General features: G+C 43.7%; 1 protein-coding gene and 1 long non-coding RNA gene across 14 annotated transcripts in view; one reads left to right on the top strand and one right to left on the bottom strand.

Annotated features, from left to right (window-relative positions):
* ARID3B (AT-rich interaction domain 3B) overlaps nt 1-14,008 on the bottom strand; it is a 48,382-nt gene that overhangs the window by 19,308 nt on the left and 15,066 nt on the right. For 7 of the 10 annotated variants that reach the window (XM_086365310.1, XM_086365311.1, XM_086365319.1 and 4 more), the window contains 2 exons: nt 1,203-1,274; nt 909-981 (listed from right to left, as the gene is read on the bottom strand). In XM_086365310.1, coding sequence (XP_086221436.1) covers nt 909-981; nt 1,203-1,274 — 145 coding nt within the window. Of the gene's footprint in view, nt 1-908; nt 982-1,202; nt 1,275-1,386; nt 1,524-1,587; nt 2,963-5,023; nt 5,200-14,008 lie in introns of those variants that run through there. The other 3 variants (XM_086365312.1, XM_086365314.1, XM_086365315.1) reach the window with 3 other exon arrangements.
* Nucleotides 4,868-13,076, top strand: LOC147349385 (uncharacterized). Of its 4 annotated transcripts, XR_015150459.1 has the most exons (6): nt 4,868-5,014; nt 5,415-5,482; nt 5,722-5,855; nt 6,690-6,823; nt 7,211-7,340; nt 8,057-9,440. It is a non-coding gene; the product is annotated as an uncharacterized LOC147349385 (long non-coding RNA). The 4 variants fall into 4 exon arrangements; XR_015150460.1 differs by lacking the exon at nt 5,722-5,855; XR_015150458.1 differs by lacking the exon at nt 4,868-5,014 and having other exon boundaries at nt 5,368-5,482; nt 8,057-13,076.

Below are 14,008 nucleotides of genomic sequence, written 5' to 3'. Positions count from 1 at the left end.
TAAAGGAGCTGACACAGAAACCAAGGGCTACACGATCAGGCAGGGTCCCAGGGAACATGCTGGCAGGAGCAGCTCCCCTAAGGCTTTGTCCTGAGGATGAAGAAGATGCCGCTACCCAGGCTGCCGAGAATTATCTCCTAGAGACGCTGGGGTTCTGACCATGCTTCCTGAGGGCTGCCAGCTGGTGAACCCACTGCTGTGACAGAATACAAAGCCAGGAAGTTGAGTCACTGTGGGCTCAAGACTGAGACATGCCATGGTCCCAAGTGGAGATGGTTGGGGGCGGGTGGGTGCAGGAGAATGAGAAGGAGAGAAAGACCAGACGCAGTAAGGGACCGTAAAGCGGATGTCCATGTGCCCTACACTTAAACTGCAGGAGCACCCCAACCAAACCAGTGGATGCAAAAATCAAAGAGCCCATGGATAAGGAAAAAAGAGTTAGCTTTTCCTTCTTGTGGATCATTTCAGAATCCTCCCAACACATCCTGGAGGGCCTCCATTTCTTCATTGGCCATTCTAAGTCTCTATTAAGCCAGATGCACCACCAGGAAGCCCCATATACAAGTTTTAAGTGATATCCAGGACTACTTACTATAAGGCTAAGAAAAAAAGTGTATTTGAATTTGAAATGACTCCAGAGACCAGTTAATCAGAACAGTGACAAGAATAAAGCAGGACCGAATTTGGATGATCATTCCATTCATTTTCTACCCAGGCCCTCTCTGCCCTCTTCAACCTGACTGTCAATTATCCAGCTAAGTATGGGACCAACTGGCAATAAATGGCTCTTGTCCTCCTGGGCTAAGATGCTGGCCCTCCACAGGGAGGATGGCTAAGAGTGACCTGCACACAGTGGGCACTCAATAAATATTCAGTGAACTGAAATGATGAGTAGGGTGCACACTCACCCCTCTTCTGCATAAAGACGAAGAGGTCATCCAGGAACTCTTTCCTCTCCGGGTCACTGTCCAGTTCATACAGCTGCAATCCCGAACCCACCAGAAAAAAGAAAAAAACAAAAACACGCCATAGTGAAAATAAATTCCATCTTATGTAGGAAGTCTTACAACAGCGATACACAACCATCTGAATGACTACAGATGTGACTCACAGGCCACTTCTATCCTCATTCCTTGGGGAGCAGATACAATAACCCACTGCAGAACGGCCCCTTCTGTTATCACGAAGGAAACATTACAGACCTTGGCAAAATCACGAGAGATCTCTCTTCCCCGGCCTCCATCTGCATCATCACTCCAGGCCAAACCACCATTCTAAAGGGGAACGAAGCAAGAGGTCAGAAGGCAGTAGGCAGGGAGTGAGGGGGCAAGACAGTCTTTTAGGGTGCAGAGGGGGACCCTGAGCAACTGTGCTCTCCTGGCTCACATTGAAAGACCGACCGCTTGAGTAACCGCCTCTGCCCCGCTAAAAGGGACATCTCGGTTTTGTGCTTTCAATTATGGCTCCAAAACCAGAGGGAGTCAGGTGCAAGAATCGTCTTCATTTGCCGGAGGGGAGCAGGTGTTACTTACACTGGATAACCCTGGAAGAGCGGACACAAAGGCCTAGCTTTGAGAACTGGCTCACCCCTAGTTGATGTTCCAGAAGCCATCATTCTGAGGTGAACTGTTCTTCTGCGGGTTCAGTGTGGCATGTGTTTGTATGTTTTATGGTGTGCCTGTAAATTATACTGTATGTTGTAAAGATACCTAGCCTGGCCTCGCGCACAACACTTCAGCAGAAGATAAAGGGTCAAAGGGAAAAGATGAAGATCTCGAAGATCTTGTGGTCTCTCAGCCAAGCCTCACCACCAGAAGCCCTAACTCTAGTGATTAGAACTGCCTAGTGATATGAGGGCCCCGGGGGCCTGAGATTACTCCCAAGATACAGAGAGACTGTTCCATTAGGGTGAAGTTCATTTTCATTAGAGAAGTAATGAAAACCTAATCCTAATTTAATTGATTAGGTCAAACCAACACCATTCAACTGACTGGGAGGAAATGGCGTATATGCTTTTGTTTATGTTCTTGAAATCTGCTTCCTGCTTTTATTCAGTTGAGTAACTCTTCTTTCTCAAATCAGGCATCATCTTCTAGCGGGGGCCTTCCCTTCACACCCAGATGCACAAGTTCTCTGGAAGCACTCTCTGTTCATCTTGAGCTTAGAACCTGACGTTATTTTGGAATTATTTGTCATCCCCACATACTGTAAGCTCCTTGAAAGCAAAGTGTCTTCATCTTTGTACCTGTAGCACACAACACACTGCCTGACAATTTTAAGGCTCCAGTGAATATCTGATCACCTATAATCATTCTTAAAAGGCATTAACTGATTATTTGAACCAATTAAGGCACCTCTTCAAAAAAATATACAGACACGTATACCACACAGGAGAGTCCGAAAGGCCCTCTGCTAGTGGAGAGGATGAAATGTCAGAGCAGAAGCTGCCTGTTCACCTCATCCCACCTGTCAATGAAGGACCCAGGGATGGCACTGGACACACTGAGACCATCACTCTCTCCCCCCGCCGCCAGGGCCAAAAGTGCCCACACGCACAAGCACACGTGTGCCAGCCAGCTGGCTGGGGTGTGTAAGTGGCTGGGGAGGGACGTCTCGGGCTGGGGAGTGGGCTGAGCTGTAGGCCCACTTTGTGAGAGCAGCGATTTACCACACACCAGGTTAAGGATAACCAAGAAGAAGTGACGCCCTGTCAGCTGACATGAAACAGGCTCCATCAAATTGTTTCCCTGCTTATCTACTGAAAGACGTGTGTAAGGAAGTGTTCAGGAAATGCTATCTGGCTGTGCTCACATCATCTCCCCAGGCAGACGCTGTAGAAACCTTCCTACAGCACCTTCAGCTCAGAGAGGCCAACAACCAAGTGGAACACTGTTTCAAAAAAAAAAAAGCTAAAACCCACGCTGTAATTACAGTCAACAGAAACCTGGTGTCATCTGGTGGCAACTAGCACAATGAATAATCAAGATGAATTATGCCTGTCAGGTCAGCAAAACCAGACAGAGTTACGGTCCCCTTTCAAAGGCTGCAGCAGGTCGCCCTAATGCCCAGTGATTTCGTTTGAGCCAGTAATTCCTGCTGGAAAGTCAATTATCCCGGGAGCCCCTATCAGCTGAAAGACATTTAATGGGGGATCATTGCTGCTTCTGTTATGTCAGCTGTTTACCGTGGCAGCTCAATTCCCAACACTCTAGCTAGAGATCTGAAGCTGATTTTGCTCACAGGAGGATTCTTTCTCTATCAGTCACCGAGAGAGAGGGAAAAACAGTTTCTTTTTTTGCTAATCACAGTAACCTCGAGGCGCTCTGAATGCTCAGTCAGAAGCTATTTAACACTCAGCCGGGTAGGGAGGAAGGAATCCACAGCCCAGAATCTCAGACAGGGCTTTCCGCAGCAGGAAGGGAGTGTGAAAACAAGCGCTGGTGCCACCGGTGGTGTGACTACGTGTGAAAACAAACACCTGAGTGTGAGGGCTCGGCTCTGGGAACAGAGGAGAAGGCCTTGCAGGACAGAGGTGTCCTGACTGCCGGTTTTCCCCAGCTCTGCCCGAGTCACAGGACAGTCCAAGCACCGGGACGGTCAGAGTGTGGACTAGTCGTGGCCCACCAAGAACCACTCAGCTTTGAGCTGTGATTTTACCCTGAAATGCACTAGGATGGTGACCAGAGAGGACAAGGAGGCTTGTCAGAACCGGGCGGAAACAGGATACTACATTCTTACGAGCAATCCCCCTGTTTAACCCATTCCTCAGATAGAATGTCCATTAGTGTTTAAAGGAAACACACGAAAAGAGCTGCCTGGGCGTGGAGGTGTTTTCTTTTGTCCAAGGCAAAACTGGACCATTATATAATTGAAAATATTCAGTTGGGGCTGATAGGGACACGTCCACTCTCTCTGCATCGCTCTGTCTTGAGACAGTTAAACTTCCATCTTGATTCACAGGATTTTCTGGCTGAGGTGAGGGTAATTCCTACACCCTGCCTGTCCTTCACGGTCTGGCTGTTTGCTCTGGGAAGCCTCTGCCCACAGTGTCATTCTCTGGGCGGTGTCGCCTCGTGTTCTGGTTATGGTGCCCCTGCCTGTGCCCAGTTTGTAAGCATCCTGTCAGGGTATCCCTGGCCCCCAGCACGTAAAAAGCCCCAACTCATCTGCTGAGACATAGGAAGGGGCTCCTCCATGGAACCTCCAACCCCACAGCCCCTGTCTTCCCTCCCTCCTTTCATTAGGAGGATTACAGGCTTCAGAAGTTATTTTCTTGGTTCTTAACTCTGTTCAACGGCTGCAAACACAGCTCGTTTGTGCACTTCAAGTTTAGGTACAGGAGGTGTGCGTGTGGCTGCTGGGAAGTCTTCAGCTCGGAAATGACTGAATTTCTTGAATGTAGCATGTGGCTGACAGCAGCTAGTGGAAGAGGAACACAGGGAATGGTAGAAGCACATGTGGAGAAAATATACCCCCGAAGAGTCAGCTCAGTAAAGATCAAGAGGGGTCCCCAAGTAAACCATTTCAGTTGAAGGTCGCCACATGCAGTCGAGCAGCCAGGGAAGAGGCTTTGTTCCCTGTGGGCAGCAGGCAGCCAGGATTCAACAGCCCAGAGACGTGCGGAAGCAACAGTAGCCAGAGTGGCCGCTCGCTGCCATTTACGACCTTCTCAGCCTCCCCTACTTGAGGGCTCACTTTACTGGCTTTGATCTCACCAGGAACTCACAGGAAACTGACAGTTTGTTCCCAAATACCCACCTAAGGCTAGCTTTCCCTACCATACCCACATTCAGTTCATTTCCCCCAGGGAGGCCACAGAGTGTTTTGCCTATAAATCTCTCAAAATTGGTTGTGAAAGAAAGCTGTAGAAAGAAGAAAGCAGAGCAGGAAGCTAGTGTCTGCACATCTTCTGTGTAACCAGGGCCGGACCCAGAGCTAACCAAGCAATTTCTCCCTAATTCCACAATGGAGAGGGGGTTATTTGCAGATGGGAAAACAACGGCTCACAGAGCAAGTAAGTCACCTTGCCCGCAGTCTCAGAGCTTCTCAGTGGCAGCATCAGCATCGAAGCCCAGGTCTGCCTGTCTCTCTGGTACACCACCACACTGCCTCGTGGGTGCAAAGAACAGTCGAAAGTGTTCTGGGTGGGACCTCAGGAAGGGATGGAGGGAAGAAATGAAGAATAATGTTCTCTGTACGCAGAACGCCTACAAATGCCAGGTCTTGCTTGGCCTTGGGCGGCTCTGTCAACGGGAGATTCTTTTACTCCTTGATTCTTCTCACTGGTTTCACCTGGCAGGTGCAGCCAAACAGAAAACCAGCCCTCCCACAGGCCTTGCCCAGGGGACTTATCTGGGACTACCGAGGGCACCAGAGTAACAACAGCTCACCTTTTACCACTACCTTCCAAACAGAACGTCCTGGCTAAGAGGAGCTGCCCACCTTCCCCTCAGGAGAGAGAGAAGGGGAGAGAGACAAGCCGGTGAGTGCTCTGAGGGGGCTGAAAGAATATGGCACCTAGCGCTCCCAACCTGCTCATAGAAGGCCGAAAAAAATAACCGATCAGAGTCTAACCTAACTGCCACTCAAAATTTAAATACTGCCTCCTCAACACTTCAACCCTGGAAGGGGCAATGTATTCATTATCCTTGAAAATCGAAAAGGCTGCCTTGTGGAAGAGGAAGCGGGCTTGTCTTTTTTTTTTTCCTTTTCCCTCTAAAGCCCCAGAGGACAGAACTAGAGTCACGGAGCAGAAGTTAACCAGAAGTTAACCGAGAGAAGATTTCAGGCTGATTACAAGAAAGACTTTTCCAACAATCAGAACGGCCCAGGAATGGAGTGGGCCTTCTCAGGAGGTGGGCTGCTTCCTGTCCCCAGAGGACTGTCTGTCTGCTGTGTCATGGTGTGGAATCCAACGTGAGATGGGGCCCCTAGGAGAAGCAAAGAGCCCAGGACATTCACTCAGTGCTGCTTTCCTGAGCACCTGCCTCATTTAAGAGGAGTGTGCAGGCTGCTGAGGAGAACCACTACTTCCCCCAAAGTAGTTCCCACACTGGAGTTCTACCACAGAGCTGGAAGAACAAGCTGAACACACACAGCATTTAATAGGCAGAGCCAGCCAAAGGGCCAAAACACAAAGTGCCAGGGGGCTGGGAGGAAGGAGGTGCTCAGAGGCGGGGATGAAGCTGGCCCGGAAGAACGGCCGAGAGGTTTACAGTCTCAGTGAGCGTGGAGTGGGGGATAAACAGGCATGTTTTGGCAGGGAGGATGCAAGTCTGAATAGTTAAGGTGGAAAGAGGCTGTGAGATGCCTTGAATACCAGGAGGAAATTTAAGCTCTGAAACGTGAAGAGCGGGGAGGCCGTGGATGTTTTCTGAACAGAAAAACAGATGATTAAATCAGTGCTTTAGCTGATTTTAATGATCCATTTTTGTTGGAAAATGCATGATATACACATACAAATGTCTGTAGGCACCTAATTAGACTGGAATTATGGGAGATTTTCACTTTTTTCCAATTTTTTCATTTTATTCATTCACATACAAACATTGGATCACCAGGATATACGAGATACTGTGAAAGTTTCTAAGGGGAAGAGAACAAGATAGATAAGAACCTCTGACTTATTGGATGTTAGAATCTAATGGTGAGAGAGAGAGATGATTTTAAAAACTGTTTATTTTCTCTAGATTAACATCTGAATCATCTGTCATGACCCAACACTTGCTTCTCCTCCCCACCCATACCCACAACAAAGAAAATTCAGACTGCACTAAAATTATAGACTAATGAACTGATACAATCACAATATTTAGTGTTTCAGGTAAGATAGCAATATGACTCTTCACTTAATAAAATGTATTTTTAATGTTTCTCGGTAATGATTCACAAGGTCAATACATTACTTTTGTAAACAGCAGTGAAGATTTGAGAGGAAAATCCAGCACTGGGGCTGGCCACACTGAGAATCTGGGTTGAGGGTGGGGAGAGCAGTAGAACCGGGGAGAAATGACTGTCCTAAGAGTAGCCAAGTCAGAGAATCAACTAGATCTGGACGGAGGGGATGAAACAGGACAAGAAGGATGAATCTGAATCTTAACGTGAGAAAAGTCAGTTCCAATGAAAAAGGAGCGATGCTGGGCAGGGGATCAAGCAGGACGCCTTGGAGCACTAATGAAAACAGCCCACTGTCTCTGGGGGTGTGTTACAGGTGACGAGAACAATCCCACAGCCCTGGATGAAGCCAGGCTATAGCAGCTGGCAGCAGCAGGAGCCAAAGGCTTATTGCCAAACTTCCAGTGAGAAGAGACATTTAACCAGCGTCTCCTGACCCAAGAAAGGTACCTTGGGCTTTTTCACTGGGGATTTGGAAGAAGAAGAAGAAGAAAAAAAAAAAAACCAACCAGACCACGCCTCTAAGACCTTAGGAGCCAGCACTGCATTCCTTAGAGCTGTGCCTCCCCAGAGACAGAAGCGCCTGACTTTAAAAGCAATTAAGTATCTAGGCTATTTTAGGATTACTCCTTGACCACCTGGAATATCTTATTAAAGCACAGCTCAGATGTCCAAAGCAATTTTAGTCCCCATTCCTCACTCTTCCCCAAGGCAAGAGTTAACCCTTTCCTTCAGGTTTAAAGCACAGAGGCTAAGTTACTAGCTCTTCACTTGAGCTCCCCATATTCTGAAACCTCTAAGAAGCTGTCCTGTCCTTAGAACGCCATCACACACACTACAGCTTTACAGAGATTCTTGAGTGTTCTCTGAAAGCAACACAACAGTAATGTGTTTCCTTTCTGTCTACTCTATAATCTGATAGATAATGAATCCCACCCACCTTTCAGATCTGGGCAAATTCCTGGGCCTTGAACCTCATAGTCAGCTCCATGGGTAGACTTCAAAGGGCTGATCCCAAGCTCAAGGATATCAGCTGGTAACTTTGAAATATAAAGTGTAACAAAAGTATTCCAGCTGAATACTGCTGTTGTTAGTACTGTTCTTTTTTTAAAATAAGCAACACATGAACTACCTTTTCTTTGCTATGCCTGTGTCTCTGTAGGTATTACCCCTAACACTTGTGACTGTCTACTACTGGACAAGTGGATAATGCTGTAATGTTAAATGTCCAGTTCCCAGATCTCAAGAAGAAAAGAAAAAACACCTCTGGTCTCCCACCAGTTTTAACTGATCCCAAGAGGTAATGAGACATGCACAAAGGGGTAATGGGCTGGATTACAGGAGAATCCTGAAAGGAGAGGGGAGCCCCAGGAAGTAAAACAGATACTGTTAGAAGCGACACTGTTGGACTCCAGAACCCTACTGATAAGATCAGGATCACTGCTCTTAGCTCAACGGCTCAGGCCTTGGAAGCACTGGAGTTATCATTATCAGATGCACACCTTCCGCTGTCAGGTAACTTTAGCAGGAACCAGAAAGTGCTTCCCCACGTTCTTACTGGCAACAAAGGTCAATTCAAACTCGGTGGCTTGGAAAAAGAGCCAAGGGACCCTTTTCTGATTAAGCAGCAGAAAGGGGGAAGGGTGGAGGAAGGGAGAGAGGGTGGCAGTCCTGCCTTTCCATCTAGGCATATAATCACACTTTCATGCCATAATCAAGAAGACTGCCCAGAAATGGGGTGTTCCTACAAAAAGGAGGAAGAAAACTCCAACACACTGTTGGGGATGAAAACACATCTATGCCGAAGAGTGAAGTGGCCCCGACAAGGCTAAGTCTAAGCACCCCACAGGAAAGTTCCAGCTCCTTTTCTCTGCAGTATTTGAGTCAGCAGCACAGCTTATTCACGCCGTTAGCTACCAACCACCTGACTGTCCATAATGGTTGCTGACATCCCTTCACACGGCAGAGCTCAGGAAGCCAGAGCGGGAGAGCCGAGCGGGAGAACACCTGCCCTGAGACCTGAAGAGGTCAAGAAACCTGCCCGAAGTCAGTGCTTCAGAAAGGTTTCACAATTTTTTTTCAAACTACATATTTTAAATGTATAGAAAGAACAATTTTTTTTTAAACTGCTATGATGAATTATTTCATAAAGTAAAAAAAAAAAAAAAAAACTTTTCCTTCAAGTTTGGGATTCTACAGAGCAAGTTTCCTCAGGCAGAAGAGTTGCATTATGTTTACAAATCAATCCCACTGACAATCTGAGAGCTTCTCCTAGGGCTTTGCCCACCCCACTCCCACCCCCGCTCCACAGGTGGATGGCACTGTGGCACACACATTGCGACTCTGATGCCAGCCACCCCTGTGCTGCCTGCCACCTCTCCCAGGCTGAATCTCTCTCATACAGAGACGGGAACTTACTCCTCTGAGGCGCCTGTGCCCCTGGCACAGGGCCTGGCAGACAGAAGGGGCTCAAATGAACATCAGTACCTGAAAAAGAAGCCAAAGGAATGACGTTCGGAGAGTCGCTATGGGCTAAGTGATGAATTTGGGGGGGCGGGGAATCACACACTGAAAAGCAGGTGAACTTCCAGTTTTAAAGGACAACTCCATAAAAGGGAACTAAAAGGCAATATAAGCCATTTCTTAGAGAAAACAATTTAAAGTTCAGGAAGATAACAGAAGAGACTGTAGTCCCACCCTCCTCCCCTTCCCAGGCCAGCCAAAAAGAAGTTTGTTCATACATTCAATTAGAAAAGCTTTAAAAAATGGTAACACTCAGTGATAAGAAGGGATTGGGCCAATGGGATCTCCTAGATTCCCAGGGGAAAATATTAAAACACCAGCACCTTTTCTGAAAGTCACTTGCCTTAAAATGCTATGTCAATAAAAACAGCAGCAGCAATAACAAGTAATAGTAACTGCTAACCCAGCCCTATTCCAGTGTTTTATGTGCATTAAACATTTAAACCTCAGCACCATGCTCTGAGGAAGGTATTATTACAACCCTTATTTTTCACATGAGAAAACCGAGGCACAAGGAAGACACGAGGAAGTGACTTGAAGAAGGCTGCCGAGTGATCCAAGAGTGCGGCTGAGAAACTAACTCGGCCGTGCACCTTCAAGTACCTGCTGGTAACTGCCTTGCCTGCTTAGTCTCCTCCTGACCGTGTAGTTCTGTTCTATGAATCTACCCAAAAGCAGCAACTAGAAATACAGTACATCTTTATTTATAATAAGAAAAAATGGCAGAAGCCTAACAGTGTGACAGTAAGGGAACAGGGAACACGTGAAAGCCCTCTCCATGTGACAGAACACTGTGCAGCCATTTAACACAGCTTTTTAAAAGAGTTCAATCCCTACTTCACATCCTTCCCACTAATTCTAGATGGAGTTAAGATACACATATAAAAATACAACCATAAAATAACAACATATATATATTTTATAATCTTGGGAGATGGGAGGGCCTTTTTAAGTATAACAGAAATCATAAAGGGAAAAGTCAATTAGGTTTAGCAACATCAAAAATTTAAAGTACCAGGTGAAAGAACTATAATTAAGCTGAAAAGCCAACAACTGAGAAAAACACTTGAAACACAAAGACCAGGATCTATGTGCACAAGAGCTACTACAGATCAGTAAGAAAAGATAACAGAATAGAAAAAAACAAGTAAAGGCAACATAATACAGCACACCAAAACTCGTGGAATGCAGCAAAAGCAGCACTAGGAGAGAAGCTTACAGTTGTAACAAACATCTACATTAAAAAGTAAGAGAGATGTCAAATAACCTAACTATACTTCAAGGAGCCAGAAAAGGAACAAACTAAGCCCAAAGTTAGCAGAAGGAAGGAAATAATAAAGATTAGGGCAGAAATAAACAAAACAGAGAACAGAAAAACATCAACGAAACTAACAGGTTTTTTTAGAGATAAACAAAATTGACAAACCTTTTCAGTTAAATTAAGAAAAAAAGAGAAGACATATTCAGAAATGAAACAGCAGACATCACAACAATGCCACAGAAATAAAAAGGATTATAAGAGCCTACCCTGAATGATTATATGCAAGCAAACTGGATAATCTGGAAGAAATGGATACGTTCCCAGAAACTTACACCCACCAAGACTAAATCATGAAGAAAGAGAAAATCTGAAGAGACCTATAATTAGTAAGGAGACTGAATCGTAATCAAAAACCTCACAACAAAGAAAAGCCCTGGAAGGGACAGCCTCACAAGTAAATTCTACCAAACATTTAGAGAATTAAAACATCAATCCTTCCCAAACTCTGTCCAAAAACTGAAGAGGAGGGAATACTTCTAAACTCATTTTATGAGGCCAGTACTACCCTGATACCAAAGCCAGAAAAAGCCACTACAAGAAAACTATCCGATGAATATAAATGTAAAATCCTTAATAGCAAACCACATTTGAGAGCACATTAAAAGGATCATACAGCATGACCAAGTAGGATTGATCCCTGGAATGCAAGGATGATTCAACATTCAAAAATCAATCAATGTGCCATACCACATTAACTGAACAAAGGATTAACGTCACAAGATTATCTCAAGAGATGCAGAAAAAGAAACTGACAAAATTTAACACTGTTCCATGATAAAAATACTCAACAAACTAGGAAAAGAATGAATGGTTTCAACATTTTAAAGGCCATATATGAAAAGTCTCTAGCTAACATCCTACTCAATGATGAAAAACTAAAAGCTCTTCCTCTAAGATCAGGAACAAGGCAATGATGCATACTCTTACCACTTCTATTCATCATAGTCCTGGAAGCCCTAACTAGAACAATTAGGCAAGAAAAAGAAGTAAACAGGCATCCAAACTGGAAGGGAAAAAAATAACCTTACCTCTGCTGGCAGATGACACGCACTTATATGAATCAATAGAAACCTTTAAAGATGCCACACATACAGCACACTCATAAACTGTTAGATCTAATAAATGAATTCTATAGGATACCCAATCAACATAGAAAAATCAGTTCTGTTTCTGTACATTAACAACAAACAACCTGAGAAAGAAATTAAGAAAAGCAATCTCATTTCTTTGCAAATCATCAAACAGAACAAAATACCTAAAATGAATCTTACTAAAGAGATTAAAGATTTGTATACTGAAAACTACAAAACATTACTGAATGAAAACAAAGGAGATACAGATAAATGGAAATACATCCTGTGTTCATGAACTGGAAGAACTTAATATTGTAGAATCTCCATGCTACCCAAAAGTGATCTACAGATTTAATGCAACCCTGACCCAAATCCCAAGGGCATATATTAACAGAAAAAGAAAAAACAATTCTAAAATTCTTTGGAACCACAAAGGACCCCAATAGCTAAAACAATTCTGAGAAAGACGAACAAAGCTGAGGCCTCAGACATCCTGATTACAGAACATATTACAAAGCTACAATAATAAAATAGTATGATACTAGCATAAAGACAAACATATAGACCAAGAGAACAGAATATAGAGCCCAGAAATAAACCCACGCACATATGATCAACTGATTTTTGACAGGATGCCAAGAATACACAATGGGGAAAGGACAGTCCCTTCAACAAATGGTGTTGGGAAAACTGGATATCCACATTCAAGAAATAGATTCTTATTTTACACCATACACAAAAAAATCATTTCAACCAAAATGTAAATAAGCCTAAATAAAGTGAAATAAACCACTCACAGAAGGACAAGTACTGTGTGATTCCATTTGTATGAAGTATCTAAAGTAAACTCAGTGAAGAAGAAAGTAGAATGGTGGGGAACGCCTTGGTGGGCCAGTGGTTAGGACTGTGCTTCCAATGCAGGGAGCCCAGGTTTGATTCCTGGTCAGGGAACTAGATACCACAACTAAAGTTCACACGCCGCAACTAAAGATCCCTCGTGCTGCAACTATGACATGGCGCAGCCAAACAAATAAACAGATTTCAGGAAAAGAAAGGAAAAAAGTAGAATGGTGGTTACCAGGGCCTGGGGCGGGGGTGGGAGGGTAAGAAATGGGAAGCTTAACGGGTATAACTTTGCCATCCAAAATAGAAAAGTTCTGAAGATCTGCTGTACAACACTGTGCGTAGAGCTAATAATATGAACTATATACTTAAAAATGTGTTAGAGTAAATCCTGTGCTTTTCACAGTTAAAAAAAAGAAAAATGAGCAAAGGCAGGGTAAGTCACAGAACAAATACAAAAGGCAAATAAACATATGAAAAGACAGTCATATACATACACCTGCAGATTAAGCAGACTGTAACTTCTAGAATATTTAATCTAGCCTACCACAGCAATACAGACAGAAGGGCAAAGGGTCAAACAGCACCTACAAACGCAGTCTGCATTTATACTAAACACATATGTTCTCACACATTCTGTGGTCACACACTAAATAGGTAAATACACGGGAACAGTCATAGAGGCTGATTCATTCCTAACTGCGGCCTCCTGTGGGATTGGAGGATCGGTCGGGAGAGAGCAAGGTAGGCAACCAGACACTCTATTTTTAAAAACTATACATTTTTACTCTGCATTTTTACTGTATTTTTCTATAGTTTCAATTTTTCCTGAGCATCTATTGAACATTACTTCAATAATTCTGAGATATGATTACAAAAACACTAATAAATGGATCTTTATAAACATGTATGAAAAGATAGTCATAATACTGAGTAAAAAACTAAGTTGTAAAACTTCTATATCTACTAAAAACAAGTAAATGTATTTGTGACGAGAAAATACTCTGAAAAGGTATAGACCAAACAATGACCTGTGGAAGGTTAGGCTGACTTTTACTTTATGTGTTTCTGTATCTTAAAAATTATTTGAGTCAATATAACTTGTGATATCTTTTATAAAAATAAAACTATTTTAAAACAACACTTTAAAATAAATTTTAATTATAAATATTGCTCATGGGCTATTAGGTAGTAAAAGCTGAACACAAAAATAAAACAACAAAAAAAAGTGCCTATAATAGGCATTTTAAAAAAAGCACACAAAGAAAATACAAAAAAAGTTTACATTTATACTGAAGTTATGTGGTTGATTATATTTTCTTCTTTACAAACTTTTAAAAATTTACTTATTTAA

The sequence above is a fragment of the Bos grunniens genome, chromosome 21 (genome assembly GCF_055505025.1).
Source record: "Bos grunniens cultivar Pamir isolate PY7600 chromosome 21, Bosgru_T2T1.0, whole genome shotgun sequence".
NCBI lineage: Eukaryota > Metazoa > Chordata > Mammalia > Artiodactyla > Bovidae > Bos > Bos grunniens.
The sequence above is the reverse complement of the archived record's forward strand: the minus strand, read 5'-3'. Positions and strand labels throughout refer to the sequence as shown.